This window comes from Neopelma chrysocephalum, unplaced genomic scaffold, assembly GCF_003984885.1.
Source record: "Neopelma chrysocephalum unplaced genomic scaffold, ASM398488v2 Primary Assembly neopelma1_60, whole genome shotgun sequence".
Lineage (NCBI taxonomy): Eukaryota > Metazoa > Chordata > Aves > Passeriformes > Pipridae > Neopelma > Neopelma chrysocephalum.
Window position 1 is genome coordinate 5,717,334 of NW_020897715.1, and position 23,464 is coordinate 5,740,797.

General features: G+C 38.5%; 1 protein-coding gene across 3 annotated transcripts in view; it reads left to right on the forward strand.

Moving 5' to 3' along the window:
• Window positions 1-23,099, forward strand: part of MAP3K7CL (MAP3K7 C-terminal like) — a 32,751-nt gene extending 9,652 nt beyond the window's left edge. For all 3 annotated transcript variants that reach the window (XM_027681425.1, XM_027681426.1, XM_027681424.1), the window contains 3 exons: window positions 2,064-2,122; window positions 10,958-11,073; window positions 21,261-23,099. In XM_027681425.1, the coding sequence (XP_027537226.1) occupies window positions 2,064-2,122; window positions 10,958-11,073; window positions 21,261-21,441 (356 nt within the window). In that variant the 3' untranslated portion in view covers window positions 21,442-23,099. The remainder of the gene's footprint in view (window positions 1-2,063; window positions 2,123-10,957; window positions 11,074-21,260) is intronic.
• Window positions 23,100-23,464: the final 365 nt, after the last annotated feature.

The window sequence follows — 23,464 nt, forward strand, 5'->3', positions numbered from 1 at the left end:
GTCAAAACAAATAGCAGCTTAACTGCCATCCATGACTCTGGTCCAATATCTCTGTCAGAATATTTAACAGCTATTCAGCCAAATACTTGTAGAGCAGCTGTACCCCTAGTCGGACTGAGTTTTATTCTGTCCTTCCTTTTAGCCTTGCCATATGATTCATCTTTCTTCTTTTAGAAAATTAGTCTATTTATAAATATTGTACAAGAAAGCAACAGCAAATTAAAGGTAAACACTTGCATATCTGCATGATACAATCCTCTACTATTAAAGCAATTTAAGTATTTTCCAGAATGGACACTTTTGGGAAATGATGTGAAAAATGAAGAGGGACACACACATGACATGGGTATGACTTGGTAATGCTAGCAAAACTCCTACCACATGAAAATATAGGAACTTTCCTTTGTTTTCTAAGGAAGTTCAGAAGTTTTCCTTTTGTATCACTGTATTTTATTTTTTTTCTTCTCTGGGCATCCTTTCCTAGGCTCTGACCATATCTTAGCCTCTATGCTTATTTTTCATAGGATAAGGTGACTTATTTTACTTTTCCTCCCTAATTTCCTTTGCTACATGACCACGTAGAGCAGGAGAAAAAGGTATCAAATATTTGACAAATAATTTAGATCCTAGTCTGTACTCTTTCAGAATATCCAGAATCCTGCTTTGATATGTGGTCCTCTTAATCTTGTTGGGGTTTTGTTGCCCTGTACAAGTCTGCCAGCATACGGTGTGTTGCAGGATCTGAACTGTGTTAGCAATTTTCTCTTATGAGAGCCATCCTTATTTAATTTTGACACATTACAAATAACTGACTGTAAGCTAATAGTAATGTTCTCCTCACCCCCCATAACCTGTAGTAAGATGCACAATCCAGCGCAAAACTGATATTGTGAATGTCACTCAGAAAGAAATATTGTGATGGCTAGTTGTGATGCTACCAAGTGTGATTCCTATGTCCCATCTCAGTCCATCTACTACTGGGCAGGTGTCCACATCACAACACTGATGTAACTGGCACAGTCTGTCCCACTTTTGCTGGAAGCCTGTACTAAAAACAAACAAATAAACAAACAAATAAAAACACGGTTTGGCTTGTCGTCATGATTGAACTAACTCTAGCCCATAAGGGTTGTAATGGACAGGTTAAAGTCATGTCTCTGGAGTATGGAGAAATTTGTGGTGCCTTCCCTGTTCTAATCATGTCTGTGCAGGTAACAGTCTTCATAGAATCATAGAACCACAGAACCATAGAATGGTTTGGATTGGAAGCAACCTTAAAGGTCATCTAGTTCCAACCCCCCGGTTCTGGTCAGGGACACTTTCCACTAGACCAGGTTGCTCAGAGCTCCATCCAACCTGGCCTTAAACACTTTCAGGGGTGGGGCAGCCACAGCTTCTCTGGGCAACCTGTGCCAGTGCCTGACCACCCTCACAGGGAAGAATTTCTTTCTAATATCTAATTAAACCTACTCTCTTTCCATTTGAAGCCATTCCCCCTTATGCCTTACACTGTATGTAAATTGTAGATAGTTTCTCTCCATCTTTCTTGCAGGCTCTCTTCAGACATTGTAAGGCTACAATTAGGTCACCCCAAAGCCTTCTCTTTGTGTTTTAGGGTTGCCAGGCTAGTTTGTGTGTTCTTGTGATTGTTTTGGCCTTCATTCAATTAATGAACTCTTTGGTAATAACGATGCTGTCTTCAGAAGGTTCTTTACTTTGCAGTGTAATGGAGAGAGCCCAGGAAGAAAGATAGTCTGGATTTATTGGTTTTATTAAATTATTACATGTTCTCCTGGACTAACTGTCTTTGTTTTGTTTCTTAATCACTGCAATACAAAATAGATTTTCTGTCTTTCCAGCATTTAAATATTTTCTTATTAACAACCCACTAGTATTTGCAAGGAATCTATTAAGACATCTCAACTGCAAAAGATAAGATGTGGAGGTGTTTTCAGGATCCTGATATTATTGTCAATCTATGCAATATAGAACTTCATCAGATAGATTATTTGAAATGCCCTTTTTGGTAGACATTGACTTTTAACATCATGTTTACCTTTTAGATGATGCTTCCCCTGAAAACTTGTCTTTGGCATTTCCAGAACTAGATCAGCAGCTGCAGGTAAACGGGTTTTTTTTTGTTACGACAACCTATTTCACAGTTGCTCTATTTGTTATGATATAAAGCCTCCGGTTGTTATACTAAGGTGGAAGTTTTCAGTGGTGCTTTTCTAACCTATTGACATTTAATAAGACTGTATGTATCCATAGAAGAAAACATTGTCTTTTCAAGATCTGCAGAAAATTTGGTTTGACATTTTTAATCCAATTGCAGGGAAATTACTATTGCAACAATCTCACCTGCTTTTAAGATTTTTTTTACAATTCCTGCATAAAATGCAGGGCATGCTGTTGCACTGCAATAAAGAGAGTTCTTGTGTGTTTGACAAGAGAAGGAATGAGCCAGGTATTATATTCTCATACCTGCAGGCTGTGCAATGACTGATGTCATCAGCTTTCTCTGAAGCTTTCCAAGAGAAGATGTATTTTGTAGTGCTGTTTTACCCTTAATCTTGGGTAAATAAAGCTAGTTATCAGCATTGATGAGAGCTTCTTTAATGTAACTGCAGTTCATGCTGCATAGTCAGGAACCCTAATGATTGCCCTGGCAGGTGTCTGCAGACAGCCTGGGATAAAAGTGATGAGTGCTTTCGTGACCAAACCGATTTGTCAGCACAGGATGATGGAGCCCCGATACACTGGACAATGAGCAGCTGATGGCAGCTCCATGGTTCCCCAGGCACAGAGCCAGTTCCACATCCAGGAATTATTTCACTTTTCTTTGTGGAGATTCTGAAGTGTTTGTTGGCTGTTTTAAAGTACTTCAGATCATCTGTTTTCCCAGGAGCATTTGGACTTCCTCTGATATTTCACTATGAAGGCAGTTGCTTCCTGGGTGTAAATTGAGAAAGGCATTAGCAGATCATGCTTGTCCAATAATGTCATCTTTCCTGTATCCATCAACTAGTGAGACAACACGGGAGGGCTGCTGACTTCAACTATTCTCTCCTACTGCTCTAATCAAAAGAATGACTGCAAAAGGAATGAAGGATGACAAAGACTCCTCCTGCCCTATACCTCTCATCCTGAGAATATGGGCAGGTTCCTTAGGCATAACTAGGAATGATTAAAGGAATGAATAACAGCTTAAGTTTGGGATGAAAGGAACAGGATAGTATGCTGACCTCTTTATTCCACTGACCTTCCAGTGCAGCAAAGATGATTGGCTTTTTTTTCCCCTCAGAAGAGTTCAGAGAGCAATAATGTTTCATAGTTGAAGCACTGAATTGAAAGTAAAGAACCGGCATTCTGTTTCCAGCTGTGTTGGTGACACATTGCCTAGTCCTGGAGTTGCTTTCATCCCTCTGTTCATCTCTGAAATTAGGTTGTTTTTTGTCTTTTTTGTAGAGTATTAAGATCAGTGGGTGAAGATTTCTCTAAAAGAGCAAAGTATGATTATTTTTACTGCTCTTGGTACATAAAACCAAAATTACTAGCATTAGATATAGGTACTTTAACAGGACACGTGATGATTTTTTTATTAGGACTTTTCCGACCCATATCTCTAAAACATAAAATATATTCTAAATGTGTAATTTCAAGATAGACTGGCAATGGTCCTCTGGAAGCTTTCAAGTCTGCTGGATAAATAATAGCCCTTCAGTAGAAGTTTTTGAGTATGCACTGGTGCAATTCCACTAAGTACACCCTATTGGTCTCCAAAGTACTTGACATTTTTTTAAGAGAACCTTCCTTACTCTCATGATCTCAATATGATAACAAATTCAAAGAAACAATCAAAGGCTTTGATTCAGATAATGTTCTCTTTATTACCATTCAGAAACTCTTTTAATAATATTGGGATAACTGAAAAGATAACTTTTGAGGACTATCTGTCTGACTCAACCACTTAAAAGTATAAAATTAGTGGTAGTGCTTCATCCTTTAGCTTTTCAAGCTTATGTTCATATTCGTATTTCAATGCCTTTATGTTCAGCCAGGGGCAGTTAAGTCAACATAGAGTTCTGAGCTGATTCAGAGGTAACAGTACATTTAATTTTAGCTATGAAAACTTGAATATGCTTGCTTTTGTCGATCTGGATCACAGCTTCACATGATACCTATTTAATGTAATTACAATAATTTTACACTGCTTTAAAATTTCAAACAAGCAATAACTGTTATAAAGTTATAATTTACCTAGCTACCTTTTCTTATTAATTATTTTTTTAAGTTGCTAAAATCCAGACTGCTGGGGGTTTGTCAGAATTGTATAGCATGTGTATAGCATGTGCAATTTGTGCTAACGTAACCATGCCAGCTTTGAAACAGGTAGATCCTATATTGCAGAAACAGCTACAACATGGGCTTCACCAGGACCTGCAGAAGTACTGAATGGTGGTGTCTCTTGTCATTCCATCCACACTTTTGTCTATCCCAGAGTGAGCTAGTATAAAGCAGCACACATGAAGTATAATGTAAATGAACCTTTTAATCAATTGTGGCATAGCAGCCTGAAATGCTTGAATTTGCAAGAATGCTGGTACACATTTTTGTAATAAAAATACGACATCTAGAGCCACAAGATTTTCATCACCGTGCCATAAATACAGTTAAAAGCATTTATATTTTATTTAAAGAAGCAAAGTATAAATGCAGGTTCGGTGGCTATATAATAATAGGCACTATAAAAAAAAGATAGTAATTTTCCAGGTTGCAAACATACAAAGGAAAATTTTGAAACCTGTTTTAAAAACAAACAAACAAAAAAAAGCCCAAATGAGCTGATCTTCAGGCTGGATTTTGAAAGCAGCTTGAAAGCTATGTAGGTTCACTGAGTCACTGGGAATTCCATGCATGTAGGCAGCAGACCACAGCCTGAGTACCCAGCAGTTTGCACCTCTGTTTTAGGTTTTAAGCCCTTGTCCTCCTATGTTAGGTCCTGGCAGACAACTTGGCTATTTGAGCAGAATTACCTAGTGTTCCCACTTTTCCTTGCACAATTCTACCATACCTGGGCATCACTATCTGAGGTGGGCAGGGCAAAGTTCAGTGCAACCTCCTCATGGCAGGGTAACAAACCCTGCTGTCCAAGTACCAGCACTGGCTCTGCAGAGGTAGAGGTAGGACTGGCTGGAGAGAAAGTCCTTCTAGGAAACTTAGCAAATAATTCTCTATAAGGACTCTTACTAAAGGACAGTCCTAGTTACAACTTCTTTCTGAAGAATAAAAACGATCAGTCTGTGTCTTCTGATGTACTAGGCAGGTTCAGACTAAAAATGTTTTATTTTCAAATTACCTCTTTGAATGTTACATTTTTCTATTGCACTGAGAGGAACACATTCCAAAAAGCAATTTGTAAGAAAATAACTCAACTGCTCTCTCTCTCTTTTTTTTTTTTAACCTAAATCAAAATTGATTTATGGTCAACTAGACACAAAAGCCCTACATATGAAAACAGAGCAGTTTAAGCTGTATGTATGTCTCTTTTGCAGCTTTATTAATTAAAAAAAACTATAAAGAAGTTCCTCCTAAGTTATCAGTGAAATAAAACTCATGTTAATAAACTTATTGCTTTTGTTTGCAGTATTGGAAATTATTCTCTTCCTACTGACGAGCAATACTTTGAATGAGGATAAAACATGCTTATTTGGGCTTTTGTTATTTCCCCCACCTGTGTGTGAGTCGTGTGGTGGGTAGTGCAGTGAGGGTAGGCTGCTACACTTGTCACTTTGTCATTGGGAAACTTTAACCTTTTCCTTGTGTAAAAGCTGGATTAGTCTTTGGAAGGCACTTCCTTGATTATCCACAGAGTGGGTGGTGGCCCCTCTGACAGACACTCCACTGTGGGTTGTCTGCTATATTTAGACACCTACATCAGCATCTAAGGCCTTGTTGTTCATGTCACTGAATGTAGAGGAAAGTATCTAGAGTTAAGTACCTGCATTGCTATGTCCTGTGTGTTGCCTGTCCCGTTCCAGCACTTCCTGTGACTTGCTCAGTTCATCTCCCTATTCTCCATCAAAGTCTTTATTCCAGATGCGAGTTTGATCCTAAAGAGGGAAGAACACAAGGCACATATGGATGGACAGGGAGTTCTGTAATTCTTTGTCATTCAAGGCCAGGTTGGATGGGGCTCTGAGAAATCTGGTGTAGTGGAAGGTGTCCCTGCCCATGGCAGGGGGGTTGGAACAAGATGATCTCTAAGGTCCCTTCCAACCCAAAACCATTCTATGATTATATTATTCTATGATTCTGTGATCTCTTCTCATGAAATTGTGAGCTTGAGAGGCATTTATGTCATATTTTGTATTTTTGTACTACAAAACTGTTATGAAAGTTTGTTGTGCATGATATAAGCGTTTAGCAGAAACCTTGTTTACTCTGGAACTTTAATGGATTTTACTGAATGCCAAGATTCTTGTTAGACACACAAAATTATTTTAGAAAGCTTAAAAGTATACCGCATTTTTAAAGAGGATGATGGTTTTTTTAAGATTTACTAATATTTTTAATATTAATTTCCATAAGTATTCCTAGAGTACTGTGGTACTCTATAATTAGATATGAACTTGAAAAGTTTCCTGTAATGCTGCTGTAATAACTATGGTCTTAGGTTATGTAAGACATGGATGTTCACAAATTCAGAACATCATTCCCAAGTTAGAAAAGAATGGAAAATGTCTCAGCAAAGGAGAGCAAAACTCTCAGTTGCTCTTATCCAGTAGACCTGAATTGTTCGGAAGAAAGAGAGCTGCTTATGTTCATAGTAAAACTAGACTAGACAAGATATATCCTGAAAGATATCTGAAACTGGTTGAAGAGTTCCAGTTGCACAACAAAAAGTAGCTGCAATGTGCTAGTTTTTGCTGGGAGTAATGTGGGGTTTTCCATTCTGGAAGAGTACACAAGGCTGTATAATGAACATAGGCCACCATGCAAAATGTTGGCACTGAACTTTCCGGTTTTCCACGAGAGTTTAGCTGAAGGTTATCAAATTACAAAAAGCGAGATACCACTCTTTAACTGGACTTAATTAGACTTTAATTAGTGGTAAAGACTGCTTTCTAGACAAGTTCACATGAGCTGGCAAAACTGCCTGATAAAATTTTTTCCTGAAACTTCGACATTTTCAGGAGAAAATTTTAATTTTATTTTTCACAGTTGAGTCAAAAAGTAAATGCAAACAAACTATGGTGAATTAAAAAATAATCTGCTTTAAAGTTTTTGAACATTTGATTGACACTGTCAGCTACACAGCCTTTGTGGATATGGAATGCTGATATTCACATGGCAGGGCAAAACATACCTTGTTATGTGAGTGAAGCGAAAAAAACCCTAAACCTGAAAACTGTCATTCTGTGTCCCCCAGCAAAGATTTTATTTAGAACAGCTCCTTCAACCTGCCTTAAGAAGCCTGCAGAAGCACTCTTTCTGTTTCTTCATGAACGGCATTTGCATGTCATCTTCTAACATCTTTCATGTCTGGATTCCAAACAAAAGTCTAAATGAACAGTTTATATGTCTTGTAAAGATGTACATACATATGTGCAGTTATAGAACAGTCTATGAAAAGATCTTTTATTGTCTACTTGCTGGATCCTGTAGACCATTTCTCAGTGTTACAGCAAGTTATTCAACAAAGGAAAAATCAGACCTTGTTGTAAATCAGGCATAATAGGATAGATCATTAATATAACTTAAAGCTGTAGCTTTTGTGCTAACTTTGTGAGCAAAATCAGGGATGCTGCATGTGCATATCTTGACAGCACAGAAAAATGAGGGTGGATGACACTGAAGCCTGAAATAAACAGGATTAAAAGTAGCAACTGTTGCCATTAAATGTAACTTTCTTTGGCAGGGATGTTTTTGACTTGTCTAGCAGGTATGCTTTTATGTGTATCAATTTATGGACAGGCAAGGTACTTCATGAAGTATCAAGCTTGGCCTGTCCTAAGAAGAAATTAAAGTATGGCTGTTTGCTTCTGAGTGAAAAAAGTACATACTGCAAACTGCACTTTATTAAGGCCTGTTGAAAGTAGTTACCTGGATAAAGTAGCAAACTCTCACCAAAAAAATAGTATACAGACTTCATGGAATGCCATCAGAGTAGCGTCTGTAACGCTCTCCATGGTCTGGCCCCATGCATTCAAAAAAGTCATTCTAGGTGGATGGAGACTTGTATCTCTCCTTTTCATGTGATTGTAATAGAGATGTTTATTAAATAATGAATACATTAGCCAGTTAAATATCCTACTGGCCAGAAATTACTCATGGACATCTATCACCAAATACTATCACCAAATTCTTTCTTAGAAATTTCCAAATTGCAAAAGAGCGAGGCAAGTTGTCCAGTTCTGGCTGCCCCATCCCTGGAAGTGTTCAGTTACAGGTTGGGTGGCACTTGAGGCAACCTGGTCTAGTGGAAGGTGCCCCTGCCCATGGCAGAGGATTGGAACTGGATGATCTTTAAGGTCCCTTCCAACCCAAACCATTCTACCTAGTCATATGAAAACATAATCAAATTTATATTTTAAAGAAAAATACACTAAAAAAGTTCTTTATACAGTGCTTAATACCATCAGAAAAGATTGAAAAGAATTGTATGAACAGAACATTAGTAAACTGATTGTATTATTTGTTGTGAGTTTATTTTAAGTGCTAAAATATCATTGTAAGAAAAAATGTCACTGAAGAGGACAATGGTAGGAAGGGGGTTGTAAATCAGCAACTGGTTCTAAGTGAAACTCAGATGTTAAGTTTCAGCATGACTGGATAATTTTTAGCTCTCTATATATATCTTTTGAGTGGGAAGCTGGAATATAGAAACTGAACACTGTTTTATTTTTTTAATTGTTTAAACCAGCTAGATTAACAGAAACTAAGTTGGAAGCAAATCCAAGGTGATTTTTTGTTGGTTTGGTTGGATTTTCTTTTGAAGTATCACTGCTTGGGCACTTTCCCTTTGGTACCGTCCAAAATTTTTTTATTGTGATGCATTTGCTGATGGCTGATCTCTGGCAGATACCAGAGATGCTACTTTGGCTCATCCTTGCATTCTTGGATTAGAGCATTGAGACTTCTATATTCTGTCTTGTTAAATTTATGCTTATTATTTGGGTGGCTGTATGAATGGTGCTATTGCTCGTCCACATTGAATTGCAATTAAAAGCCCTATCCTAGGGATTAGATTCATCAAGTGGTGGGCTGCCCTTTCCCTGGGTTCCAGAAATCTCCAAGATCAGAGAGGATGTCCTGTGAAACAATTCTTCTTTAGCATTTTTGCATTTAGAACGTGGGAAATGAGTGCCTGTGTTAAAATTTCAGTGAGGAATCACATACTGTCTAAAAGTACTCACAAGATCCTTACATTACCTACAACTGTGCATTAGGTTACAGCTGAACCAACTTACCCTGTCTCCTGGATAAAAGTGTGTTTAATCTTTGTCTCTGAATTTTAAATTTAAATTTCCAATTTAGATTTAAAAAAAAGGATTAGAAGATCATAAATAGGAAAAGTCTGATGACTTGTGCTTTTCTTTTTGTAATAAAATGTCATTAAAGGAATATTATGCTACAGAGAAGAGTCGAAGTAGGACAGCAAGAAATGTAAAATAATCTGCTAATATTGTGAAAGGCGATTGGGTGCTCTTTAACTGGGCAGTAAAGGAACTATTTTAAGTGTTTCCTTTTGCTTCAAACAGGTGGCTCAAGGATGTTATTTAGAGTTCATTTACAGTCAACGGATTCATGGCTAATAACTTAGAAGTACTTCCTGAAAGTGTTATAGCCAAAATGTGATAAGCCTGAATTAAGCAGTTTTCTTTTTAAGGAACAAAAAGTACCTACATTTAACCAAAAATGTATTTTCAAGGTCTCAGCTGAAATTCACATGAGGAGTTCTAGCCCTGAGTGGGTTTATTTGCCATATTTATTACATTCAGTGTGCATTAGAAAAAAGTTAAAGTTTTGCGACAATGATGTCAGTACTTAGGATAGGAGGTAAAATGCTTTTGTCTTCAATGTGTCTCTTTCTTAACCTGATTTTTCTTTTTTTTAATTGCCATCATCCTTCTATGCTCAATCTCACCTGTGCTTTATATGAAAATGTAAAACACTTTGCAAATTAGCTGATTTAACTCTCATAATCATTCTACTAAGTAAACATATGCCTTTCTTCTACAGGAAATAGAGATGCAGAGAAATGGTATTATCTTGAGCAAGCTGTTTACAGCTTGAGATACTGCTGAGATAGAACTCATCATAAAATCTTGGCTGCACTGGAGTCAGCAGACTAACTCCTGTTGAGTCCAGCAGAATCAACCCCAGTGTCCCAATTCACAGCCCCGTCCTATTTAGGAATAAACTGGAATAAGCATTGCATTTAGGAATAAAAAGAGCACTTAGTCTACATCTTTTCATGTGTTTTGTTCTCATCTTGCAGAACTAGAGAATAGGAGCTTGTTTGCACTCAAAATCTCCTTCTGCTCAAAGCTGTAGTTTCTGCAGTGAAAAGACGCTCCTATGTGTTATGGGTCTCACCAATGCATCAGCTTTAGCATTCATATATCACTGTAGCTGAAAAAGAGGGATGTAAGGGAGAAATCTTTCTTTGATCAATCTTTAGGAATACTTTGCAAAACTGACAAGGAGAGTTCTGAAAATTCTTAAAAGGTTTGAAGCTTTACACATATTCTTAGCAGGGAAGTGGGATCATTTCAGGTTTTTTTCCTTCCATGAAAGGCCGTCACTAGGAATAGTTGGCAATATCCTGCAGTTAGGGGAAAAAATTCTCACAGGAATTAAGATAAATATTTTTATCTTTCAAAATATGTATTTTAAAACTAATATTTTATTCTAAAACAGTGTATTTTTTTTCTTCTTCTTTTTCTTAAAGCCTGTGCCTCCTTGTCACGAGTCTAAGGAATCTATGCAGGTATATAAACAGCACTGCAAAATAGCAGAAGAGTACCATGAAGTCAAGAAAGAAATTGCTCTGCTGGAAGAAAGAAAGTGAGTAAATTTCCCAAAGGATTTACTGTTGTATAATCTCTTCGTAAAATCCTGTTTTAAACATGAGGTTTTCACATAATATTTTCTGACCTTAAACTCATATACATATATACTCATGTATGTACTTACATACACACACACCTTTTAATTGCAGCCTTCCAGTACCTGAAGGGAGCTTATAAGAAAGATGGAGATAGACTATTTACAAGGGATAGGAAAAGGGAGAACGGCTTTAAACTGACAGAGGTCAAGGTTCGGATATTAGGAACATGGGACATTAGGAAAAAATTCTTCCCTGTGAGGGTGATGAGGCACTGCCACAGGTTGCCCCATCCCTGGAAGTGTTCAAGATCAGGTTGGATGGGGCTCTGAACAAGCTGGTTTAGTAGGAGGTGTCCCTGCTCGTGGCAGGGGGGTTGTAACTGGATGATCTTTGGAGTCCCTTCCAACCCAAACCATTCTATCATTTTTTTGACTCTATGATTCTATTCCATACCTCTGCCTGACAGTCACAGTACAAGTAGGCCATTGCTCCATAGGATCAACTGGACCAACTAAGAGCTGTTGTAGTTCTGGACCCTAACCTATGTGTACGTCCCTTAAAACCTTCACTGACAGATTCCAGGTCACATAACAGTCCAGTTCAACTGGTGCAAGTCTCCTTTTTAATGTTAGGGAACTTTTTTTTCAATTTAACATTATACATTTTAATGACAAATGTAACAGATCCTCAGTTAGGCTTGGAGTGCTTGACAGTATTGGTAGATGTGTTTCTGTGAGTTGCACTGTTTCTGTATACATTGGCTCAATGCACATTGGCATTTTAGGTGTTTGTATGCAAAGTGCATAAGCTGGAGACATTTTTTCTGTACTCACAGCCCTGTCATCTTTTGCATGACTATTAAATGGCAAAGTGCACTCTGTGGGTCTCGGTCCCTTTCCACAAGAAACCTGAAAAAGAAAGTCAGAGAGATGAAAGAGGGTGAGTAGTGAAATCCCTACCCAGCTGACCTTGAAGTTCAGCCAAGTTTGCATCCATGGGAATCTTAAATAATGGCCAGTCTTCACGAACGAAGATTTGGGGAAAGGTCTTTTATCTTTCCAGCCTGCGCAATGGATTTTTTAGGTGAGACACAGCCTGCGCTGAGACAGTGAGGTCCTCAGGACGTAGGTTTGTTTAGAGTGACCTTCTCATAGATGGATGGCCTCACAGGGCTAACGGGCTCCATCTGCCCGGGGGACTGGGATTTGAACCTGGGTCGCAGCGGTGAGAGTCCCGCATGCTAACCACTAGGCCACCAGGGGTCCCCCATGGGAATCTTAGAATCAAGCTGATGGGAGGGAAACTGTTGAAATCCTGTATTCTTACAAGATAGCCAAAAAACTCCCTGAATCCAAACTATTCAGGGTAAGAAAGTGAGATATCTTTATCAGGGTTGATGGCTACAGACACAATATAGTTACATTTGGCTTAACGTGTCAGAGCTACTTGAGGTTTCCCACTACAAATCCCCTTCCACTGTAGGATCTGTGTGGCACTCAGATTCTGACAAACTGACACAAAAGTTAAAGGAGAAATAAAAATAGCCAGAAGAGACTAACACTACATTGTCCCTGCATGGAAAAATGCATGAAAATGCAGTGTTTGCATTTGATTCATCATTCATTGAACAAGACCCATCAAATGTAATTGGTGTGTTTGGAAAGATGAGGAAAAGATAATTACTTCAAATAATTTTGCAATGATTTGTCAAATTTGGTTGTCTAATATAAGCTGCTTACATGTGTATTTAGTAATCAAGTGAATTCAGTGGAAACCCATGTGTCTTTTTCTATTCTGAAAATCCAAATAGAATATAAAATATTAAATGGTCATTTAAGTACTTGACTTTAGATGTATAAACCCAAAAGGTAGCCTTAGATCATTTGGATCATTTGGATTTTAGAGTCTACTGATATAAATCCATTATTATTACTGACACATTCCCGAATCAGTTATGCCTATTTATGAAGTATGTTTGGAGCCTCTAAAAACTAGACATTTATGTTATTATTATAATAACCATAGACATTTATATTATTATTTTTGCACTTTCTTAAGTGAAAAAAAATATCCTTTTTGAATGCAATCTTTTAATCTATGGAGTCTGTGGTACTAGCTGAATTAGAAATACTTTGCTTCTTAAGAAGGGCAGGTACATGCACAAAATTGTTTACCAGAGCTCACAACTGTCCTAATCAACTTCTGAGCCCAGATGTCAGCCTCTCTGCAGTGGTTACCCTGGGCTTCAGGCTGGCATTTTATTTCATTTCACCAGTGGATGTCAACAGTGGAACAATGTCAGGATGCTTCCACACTGCTACCTTTGCTGAACCTGTTCTGTGGATTCCGTGCCCCAGTAAACATATGTTGAGTGGCTGAATAAGGCAACAAATGGAATTATATCACTGTGATTCTTATGTGCCTTCCAATTACATATTCACGGCCTTGTGTTCACGTGCTGTATAGCTGTGAAATGTCTAAACATCACAAATATCAGTGCAGCACCTTTCACCACTGCCCATGTGAAGAAGTGGTCCTAGAGCACTGGGATCAAAGATGTTTAATTTCCTACAGATTGGTGCACTGGTTGCTTGATTTTGAGGTTTAGCAAGCTGCAAGTGCCAACTGAAGATTTTTTTTTCTCCAAAAGTGAACCGTTTATAACTTCTCCCTCCGGGTAGATTCTCCATTTTGTAGTATTTTGGAGCAGGTTTCATGAGACTGCCTTTCCCCATTGAGGTAACAATCTTTTCTGTAGCACTCTGTTTTTATTAAACCTTCCAGAAACCAGCTGGGACCTCTTCACTTCATGAAGTTTGGTTAAAATTGGAAGGGGGATTAGAAAGTTATTAGGACACATATAATTTACACACACATAAGCTTACAAACCTGAGCACACTTATAATTGCAGCATTTCAGTACCTGAAGGGAGCCCATAAGAAAGATGGAGAGAGACTATTTAAAAGGATATGTAGAGATAGGACAAGGGAGAATGGCTTTAAACTGACAGAGGATAGGTTTAGATTAGATTGTAGGAAGAAATTCTTCCCTTATGAGGGTGTTGAGGCACTGGCACAAATTGCCCAGAGAAGCTCTGGTTGCCCCATCACTGGAAGAGCTGAGTATTCCATTCTTAGAATGGATGCTTTGACTTTTCTAAAAAGACTGATGAGATGGACAAGCTTGGAGCCTCAAAAGCAGTTCTAATCAATTCAGTCAAATCTAATTCAAACTGAAAAGGTGGCATTTGCTGCTTTTTTGAAATTTGCCCCTGTTGTGGGTGTCTTTATCTTCTTCTACGTTTGAATTTGAATGTATAGAAATAAAGATCCACAACTGCCTAATGCACATGTTATCTATTGTCTATTTCTCTTAAATACTATTTTGATGAAATGGACAATGATCAAGTTTCATCCCTTTTAATGGGAACAAACAACTTTATAGTGTTGTTCACTGTACATTTTTGCCAAATGCAACCACAAATTCTATTGGATGACACCCCTGCCAGTGCTCCCAACTTTTCTCCACAGGTAACTCGCCTGTGTCATTACAATGGCAATTCCCACCTGGCAGTGTCTGCATCTGTGGTGCCTACTGACAGAACACTGTGCACACAGAATACTGAAGGCTATGACTGACAGGAAAAAAAACAGACAATGGATTGAGCAAATATTTTCTATTTGTTGGCTAGGAGGAAGAAATAATGTTAAGTTAACCTGGCATAAATATCCATAGTAGTATTAGAGTTTTTTAGTAAAAAGAAATGTAATTAAGTTAATTCTACTTTAAACAATTTTTGTTCCAGCCTCCAAACCTCAGTGTCACCTTTATACATGGAATAATATATGCAGGTATATTTCTAAAGGAGGTATCTTCAAGAAATAGAAAATTGAAAAACATTGTTTTAAAAGAGTCAAAACCATTTAATCTTTTGCAACTTTTCAAAGGCTTAGCTTGACTTTTCTCTCACTGAATTGTGAGCATCAAATACGGTCAAAGTATAAAAAGTCATTGATGTGAGGAGGGTTGCTTTTCATCAAGGCAAGAACAGAGTTTATTTGCCCTTTCTCTTGTATGCAATGTAGATGGCGAAAGAATGTACTAGACTGGGAGTGGGAGAGAAGATGACAACTATTTCACAGGAAGAGGGGAAATGTGAGAGAGAAAGAGAGGCTGCAGTTTCCAAAAAGGGAAAATAAAAGGAAAAAAAGCAAATAAGAAGGGTAAAAGAAGTTACTCAAGAAGAAGACCAAAAAAGAAAGGAAGAAATTGAAAGAATTTAGAAGAAGACTGAGTAGATTTTTTTGGCTAATATAATCATAGCTTTTTTTGCTCTCTTCGCTCAAACTCTTCCCATTTATGCCAGCAATATGTAGTACAAGGGAAAAAATCACTGTGGAATGGGAGACATGATTGAAAATAAAGAAAAGGGTGTGGAAGTGAGAGCACACCACATTTAGGGCACAGAATGTAATTTAATTTATGTTCCAGAAACACACATGTATTTCCATAACAGATGTTTTGGGGTATCTAAGTTTGGGTGAAAGGGGTGGGATGGTTGGTTATTTTGAGCACTTGTTATATTGCTATTACTAGATAATGACCCTGGATTATGTAGTTAAATATTAGAGTTGCCATGGTTGCTAGCTGTATCTTATATTCTTAGCACTGGCTGGTTATCGCTTTTTCCTCCCCCAGACAATTCTAATATAACTCTCCAGAAAATATCATTTGATCACCACCTGGTTTAGGATCACTCCTTTTCTTTGCCATGGATATGATTTCTTTTCTTCTTTTGCACATCACAGTAGACATAGAATCATAGAATCATTAAGGTTGGAAAAGACCTTTAGTATCATCAAGTCCAACCATCAATCCAGCACCACCACCATGTTCCCCATTAAACTATGTCCTCAAGTGCCACATCTACGTGTTTTTTTATCACCTCCAGGGATGGTGACTCCACCACTTCCCTGAGCAGCCCATTCCAGTGCTTGACAACCCTTTCCAGAAAAGGTTTTTCCTAAAATCTAATCTTAGCTTCCCCTGGCACAATTTGAGGCCATTTCCTCTCATCCTTGTTACCTGGTAGAAGAGACTGACCTCCCCCTGGCTACAATCTCATTTTGGGTAGTTGTAGAAAGCATGATGATCTCCCCTGAGCCTCCTTTTCTTCAGGTTAAACACTCCCAGCTCCCTCAGTTGTTCCTTACAAGACTTGTGCTCCAGACCCTTCCCCAGCTCCATTGCCCTTCTCCGGACACCTCCAGCACTACAATGTCATTCTTGCAGTGAGTGGCCCAGAACTGAACGAATGCAGGATTCGAGGGTTGGCCTCACCAGTGCCAGGTACAGGGGACAGTCACTGCCCTGGTCCTGCTGGCCACACTATTGCTGATACAAGACAGGATGCCATTGGCCTTCTTGGCAAATGACATGCAGTGGAGGTGTCTGCTTAATTTTGTGGAAGCCTTCCATATGCTTTAGCATGCTCTCATGACCATCAGACTGTTCTAAGGTTTCCAGCACAGATGGTTTCTCTAGGTACACTATTTCCGGAGTGTCTTTACAACATTGCTAAGACAAGTAATCTTCAGACTTCCAGGTACTACAGAAAAAGATTAGCATGAACCTTAAAGGCAGCCTTTTAGCTCAATAATTTTCCCATTCTAGACCTGATTTTTCATCATCATGTGTATGCAAAATATATGTTACTTGCCAAATAGTGAAAATTAAATTACAGCTTTTCTAATACAAAGAGAGACTTCCAGGTCTAGTGGAAGGTGTCCCTGCCCATGGCAGGGGTGTTGGAACTAGATGATCTTTAAGGTCCCTTCCAAACCAAACCATTCTCTGATTCTATGACCTTATATGTGTTGGCATCTGGATATATTTTCATTTACATTAAAACAGGCTGTCTCATTGTTTTAAAAATCAATTAGTAGGCTTTAAACACACTAGGGCAGTCTTCTCAGACAGCAATTACCTTACAGGGTCTCCTGATTCCTCCTAATGTGAAAGCCATGTCAAATGTGAGAAATGAAGATGATCTTATGGCCACCAGAACACGGACACATGTTAGCTGTGAAGAAATGTGTGGTGCCACAGATGCATGATCCTGAACACATTGTTCACAACTGGGGAAAGACAAATCTGACTCTGTACTCTGGAAGCTGTTTTCCTTTTGTCCAGTCCATCTTTAAATATGCTCATCTCCAGACAGATTTATCTGCTTAGTCTGTCACTTTTCTTGGTATTTATTCATTGTGAATATTAGTGTTAAGGAGTTCTGTTGTCTGCATGGTCAGTCATTAAGACCAAGAGAAATAATTTCTCTAAGACCATGCTGTGTTTTTCTCCTGCTCTGGCAGGCTCCCTTTCCTCACAAATCCCTTCCCAAAAAAGAACACTTAGAGTGAACATTACAGATTGTCTCAAAGCTTTGAGTACCTCAGCACTAGTTTAGAAAATACCTTATCAATGCTGTTAATATTTAAACTTGGGGTAGCCATTAACAGAAAACACAGATTACACAGTGCTAGACCTATTTATTAAGCATCCATAACAAAGGCTACATGGTGCAAGAGCTTAGTATGGTGTTCTTTAACCTCTGGAAGCTAAGTTCAAATCCTGGATTAGGTCAGAAGCAAATGTTACTGTCCTCATCCTTTTGTGAGCTTCGTAAGCTACACCATTCATAACATTTAGCAATTCCCTGGTACTCTAATTTTAGATCTGTGGCAGGCTGACAGTATTTTCCTGAAACATCACCCTACCCTGTAAACAGGTGTTGATCCTGATGGGAAGGGAATAAGTAGATTCTGCTGACTCAGAAGTGGGCAATTTTACTACAGAATCACAGAATAGGCTGAGTTGGAAGGGACCCATGAGGATCATTGAGTCCAACTCCTGGCCCTGCACAGGACCATCTGCAAGAGTCACACCACGTGCCTGAGAGTATCGTCCAAGCGTTTCTTGAACTCTGTCAGGCTTGGTGCTGTGACCACTTCCCTGGGGAACCTCTTCCAGCGCTCAACCATCCTCTGGGTGAAGAACCTTTTTCTAATATCCAGCCTGTAGCATTTATCAGACTTCCAGCACAATCTCATGGGTAGTCAATCAATAACATATATGTGCAGCCGTACACACAGGGAGCTACACAAGTAGCTACTTGGCAATTTACTGGAAATTAGTTATTTGGACAGTTGTTTGCCTCCAATGTACTGGGAGACAACTGGAGATACTGTCCCAATCAGAAAATACAGGAAAGATGGTTGAATTGCCCTTTTCTGCCCACATAGTTCTACTGGATCACAGAATCAGTGCAAGGAAACTGCTTTCTGTGAGGGAGATCCTAGAGTATGGACTACAGCAATGAGTATATTTTTATTTTAGCACATTTATAATTTGTTTAATAGCAAAGGTAAATCCCACGGAGGGAAAAACATTATCTGTGTTGCTTGAATATTACTGAAGAGCAGCATGAATTCCATGTCTGCACAAAGTCTCATCTTATCAAATCAGGACTGACATTCATTAATAGAGTTGTCCGAGTTCGCACATTGTCTGTGCCATTCCTGGCTCCAGTTCAAATACAGTAGTTAGTACCATTCTTTTTCAAGTACTAAAAGTCCCCACAGAAAAGATTTGCCTGCTTTGAAGATGCTGATTACTTATTAGTGTGTTCACTGCATCTTCCTTTAAGAAGCTCATAAGTGTACGAAAAGTAAGGAAGAATGATTCTGAATTCATTTCTTTGGACACTTCTGTTTTAACAGTCTGTAATTTGAAAGAGCTTAATTTAATCCTTCAGTCCAGCACTGCACCAGAGAATAACTGCAAAGAAATATTGCTGACACTCTCTCTTGGTCTCCAGAAACAAAAGTCTTCCAGAGGAAGCCCTCGAGAGACTGAAGTGATGAAAGACTTGTAAAACCTCATTGTCCCTAAATGCATTTTTCACTCTCTAAAATACTCCTCCATGGTCTCTGTCCCATTAATAGGAGCTGTCTAGCAAAATCATCTTGGCCCCTTTGAAAACTGGTTGATCTATCATGGCCCAACCAAAGAGAAATAAACCTGTTAATGGCTTGCGGCTTTTAAAAATTTTACAACTATGTTGTGACAAATATAAACAGAATTTTGCTGAGCTAAAATAGGCTCTTGATGTTTTCCCTCAAGGGCTTGATTGAATACACCTTTCACCTGGTGAAAGGAAAGAGAAAGAGGCTTTGCTGCAGCATAGCTGCTCTGCATTACCTCAACGGTATAAAACAAAGCCAACATATTTAGCTGCAGGAGGATGCCTATATACTGCCTCTTTAGGATGATTTAAAATTTCTGTAATGGCTGCTAACTTTTTTTTTTCAATGGGAAGCACAGTTGGGAGAAATGGCTGTGTCAAGAATCTCTTCTAACTTTGTGACTCCTTGAACTTAAGTAACTGTGACTGTAAATTGTGGGCAAACTCTGCTATCACTGAAAGCTGCAGTAAAGACAGAGCAAGGTCAAATTGATCCTAAAAGAAGCCCAGACAGAAGTGTTTTTCAAAACCCAGGTGCTTACACTTTTGCTGCTGTAAGTGGTAGCTTTGCAGCTACAAGTAATGTAAGTGATCAGCAAATACAGAAATGTTATCTTTTCATGAATACTCTGACCTGTGGGAATAGAATTCTGGATCTGTAGGAACTTCCTGTCTGAAAGTACAGGTCTAGCCTGACAAGAGGGCTCCTTTAAGGACCGCAGCAAAAACTATCCACTTTGAAGGTACAAACATCTTCCCACTGGTGATCTACAAGCATGTTTTTGATATGACTGAGAAATAAAGTCACAGGGCCATGAACCGTTAAAGATTAACTAATCTCTGAGATAGAATGATCAAAAGAACTAAGAACCTTTTAGAAGAGATTTCCTGTAGCAGGGGTGAATATTTGACTTAAAGGGAAAAAACCCCAGAGGCCAGGCTAGCCTGCTGGATGACTTAAGTGGAGAACAATTAGTAATTCACTAACCCTGTGAGTTACTCATGCCTTCAGTGTGTTTTAAGACCTCTTTTATCTTAACTTGTGCTGAGGTAATTCCAGTTGATACTATACAGGAGACTCCAGCTCCTGGCCAGCTCTGGGAATACAGGGCACTGTGTTACTCCATCCAGAAGAAGCCACAGCTCTTAAGAGGACCAGGAGGCGTCAGGTTTGCAGGTCTATCACTCTGCCTCAGTAATAGGGCTAAGGTCGGAGCCTAAACATATTATAGAAGCAATATATGTAGTTCAGATTGATGTGCCTAGTATCTACCAGAATCATCTGTAGCAGAGAAAGGAAACCAGGTGCACTTCACAGAATTTACTAATAAATCTAAGTAACTGAACAAAAAACTTTACTCTCTTTCAATTATACTTGGTATTGAGAGAAACATAAATTGTTATTCTTCTGGTAAAGCATTAGCAAGCAATCTTCAGGAACTTGATTCACCACCATGAATTACATGTTCAACATTTACTGAAGTTAGAGATCATAGAATTGTACAGTTATAGGACGGTTTGGATTGCGATGGACCTTAAAGATCATCTAGTTCCAAACCACTGCCGTGGGCAGGGACACTTTCCACTAGACCAGGTTGCTTCAAGCCCCATCCAACCTGGCCTTGGACACTTCCTGGGATGTCACAGCCACAGCTTCTCTGGTCAACCTGTGCAGTGCCTCGCCATCCTCACATGGAAGAATTTCTTCCCAGTATCCAATTTAACCCTGCTCTCTTTCAGTTTAAAGCCATTCCCTTGTCCTGTCACCCTTGTGAAGAGTCCCTCTCCAGTTCTTTTGGAGCGCCTTTTGGTACTGGTAGGGCCTCTAAGGTCTCCCTGAAACCTTCTATTCTCCAGGCTGAATAGCCCTAAATACAAATACTTGAAACCAGCATTTTGCAGATTTGGTCACTGAACAGCAAACCTGTCAGCAATTTTGGAAGCTTCATCTTTTAATGGAAAAAAGAGGACCCTAACAAATTAATTTTCTAGGCCCTTGTTTCACACGAGCTCAGGTAATACCACGTTAACAACCTACAGTCCAGCTTTGACCTAACACACGATGACAAATTTCTGCATACTGCCATTTTTAATATTTGGGGTTTTTTTCATAATCATTAGAAAGGAGCTGATTGCCAGGCTGGAACAAGTGGAAAAAGAAAGCATGGATGCTGCTCAGCTGGCTAAGGAGTACGCAGAACTGACAGAGGAGAACCGAACGCTGAAGCTGGCCCAGACGCAGTGCGTGGAGCAACTGGAAAAGCTCAGAATACAGTATCAAAAAAGACAGGGTTCCTCATAACTCCCAGCTAACTTGTGTGAGGCAGTTCATAAATGACTGGTCCTGTGCTGGAAAGAGATTTTAAAATAAGGATCTGTTTAATATGTTATAATACTTTACTACAGATACGGAGTATGTAGAAGTCTATATTTGATTTAATGCTTGCCAGCCAGTAACTTAATATAATGGATATTTTATCCATTATATAATGGATATTTTATTTCAAGTAACATAATTGAAGTTAATCTATCCCCATTATATGTTCTAGTAGATCAGGTTTCTTTTCTAAACATATTTCTTCCAATTTAAGAAGATATGGACACACTAGAAAATGGTATAAATAGTTCCTGTGTTGGAAATTTGGATCATACTAAGGCATACAGCAGGGGCAATGTTAGTATATGGAATACATGTATGTTAAATTTAGTTTGGTGAAGATTTTTTTTGAATTATTTTCCTCATGCCTGAAGTGTTTGGAAGTTATCTTAAAACAGATCTCCTCACTGTTAAAAACTGTACTTCATTATCCCATGTCAACTTTACATTGTTATATAAAATCTGAGAAATTGCACATTAAAAAGTGAAGTAACATAATTATTTTTTTTTCAAATGAGTGCACTGCCAGTAATAACTAGCAAGTTATGAAAATCAAAGAAAACAGTTGAGATCAAAATTTCCTTCCTCAAGTGTAAAGATTTGAGAGTCTTTTGGCTCTTGTACTTTCTGGCGTGCAAGAAACGAAAAATTAATATAAGAATCATAGTTTCATTGTAGTTTCAACTGAGAATATGTCAGTAAAAGTGCTGTGAGGATATTTTGTTCTTATTTTCTAGTCTGTTTCGAAACATAAGTGGCTGTAAGTAGGGACAGGATGTACAAATAACCAAGAATATACAAATAATGGGGATTTACAAATAACCGGGAAGTAAAATGTCAGTTTTACTTGCTCTATTTATCCCTGTATTTTCCTAGTTCAACTGGAAATTCTTTGTTATACTTCTATTTCTATTCATTATTCATTTTTTCATTAAAAATGGATATAGAAAAGTTCTCAATATTCTCAATTGTTGTATCCATCAGAACTTTAGCTTTTTTTATTATTATTAATCTATCATAAAAATGGTACTTTATGTTAATCAGAACAATTCCTGGCAACAAAGAGGATAAAAAAAGTACACAAGCTGCCCTTTATTTTCCGTGCTCACTGCCTACACAGTTCCTGCAGCACGCGTGTGAAAACAGGCTCTGCATTGCTCCAAGCACCTGGGACTGCAGTAGGAGAGCATGAAGAGGTTGCAGGAGAGGACAACCTTGTTTCCGTTTCTCCTCCTGAGCCATCAGGGCAGTGCCAGCATCCGTGCCCAGCATTGCTTGCTGCTGTACCCTGGCCAGAGCGGAGACACGATGGGAAATCACTCCTGAGGCACACGCTTCTTGCTGGGATGCTCCACAGGCAGCGCAACACTGTGTTTGTTCCTCTTTTCTTGTTATCTGAGGATCAAATTTTCACTGCATCTTGTGAAAGTTGAAGAGGAAAAAAAAAATAGTTCATAAAACCCACTTGGAATATCAGGCAGGGAATGCTGGAAAAGCCTTATTTGAGTTTTGCACTGATGGGAAACAAAACCTGAACGGACATCAAGGCTTTGCTTTGAGCTCAGAACACCGCAGAGCCTAAGATTTACCTTTTTTTGTCTCTATTTATGTGTATTAACAAAAGCATTCTCATTTTCAAATTAATTTGTCATTTTAGTAATTTTTCCATCTAGCTTTGAAAACATCATCCAGTCTGGTGATTTCAGTGAATTTATTGAAAACTGTAAAAAGTACATAAAATTACTTCATAGACAGACTGGCTTTGGATGCAAATGGATTAGATGGCAGACCTTTACTTACAAATAACTGCGTTCACCTTGAAATTTTCTATTTAAGTGCAGCCATTTTGCTTTAGATATCAGAATAATGACAGATCATATGCTGGGATTAAAACCTGAGGGAGAACCACAGTGAGGTGGAGAAGGAAAGCTTGGCCCCATTTGTGACA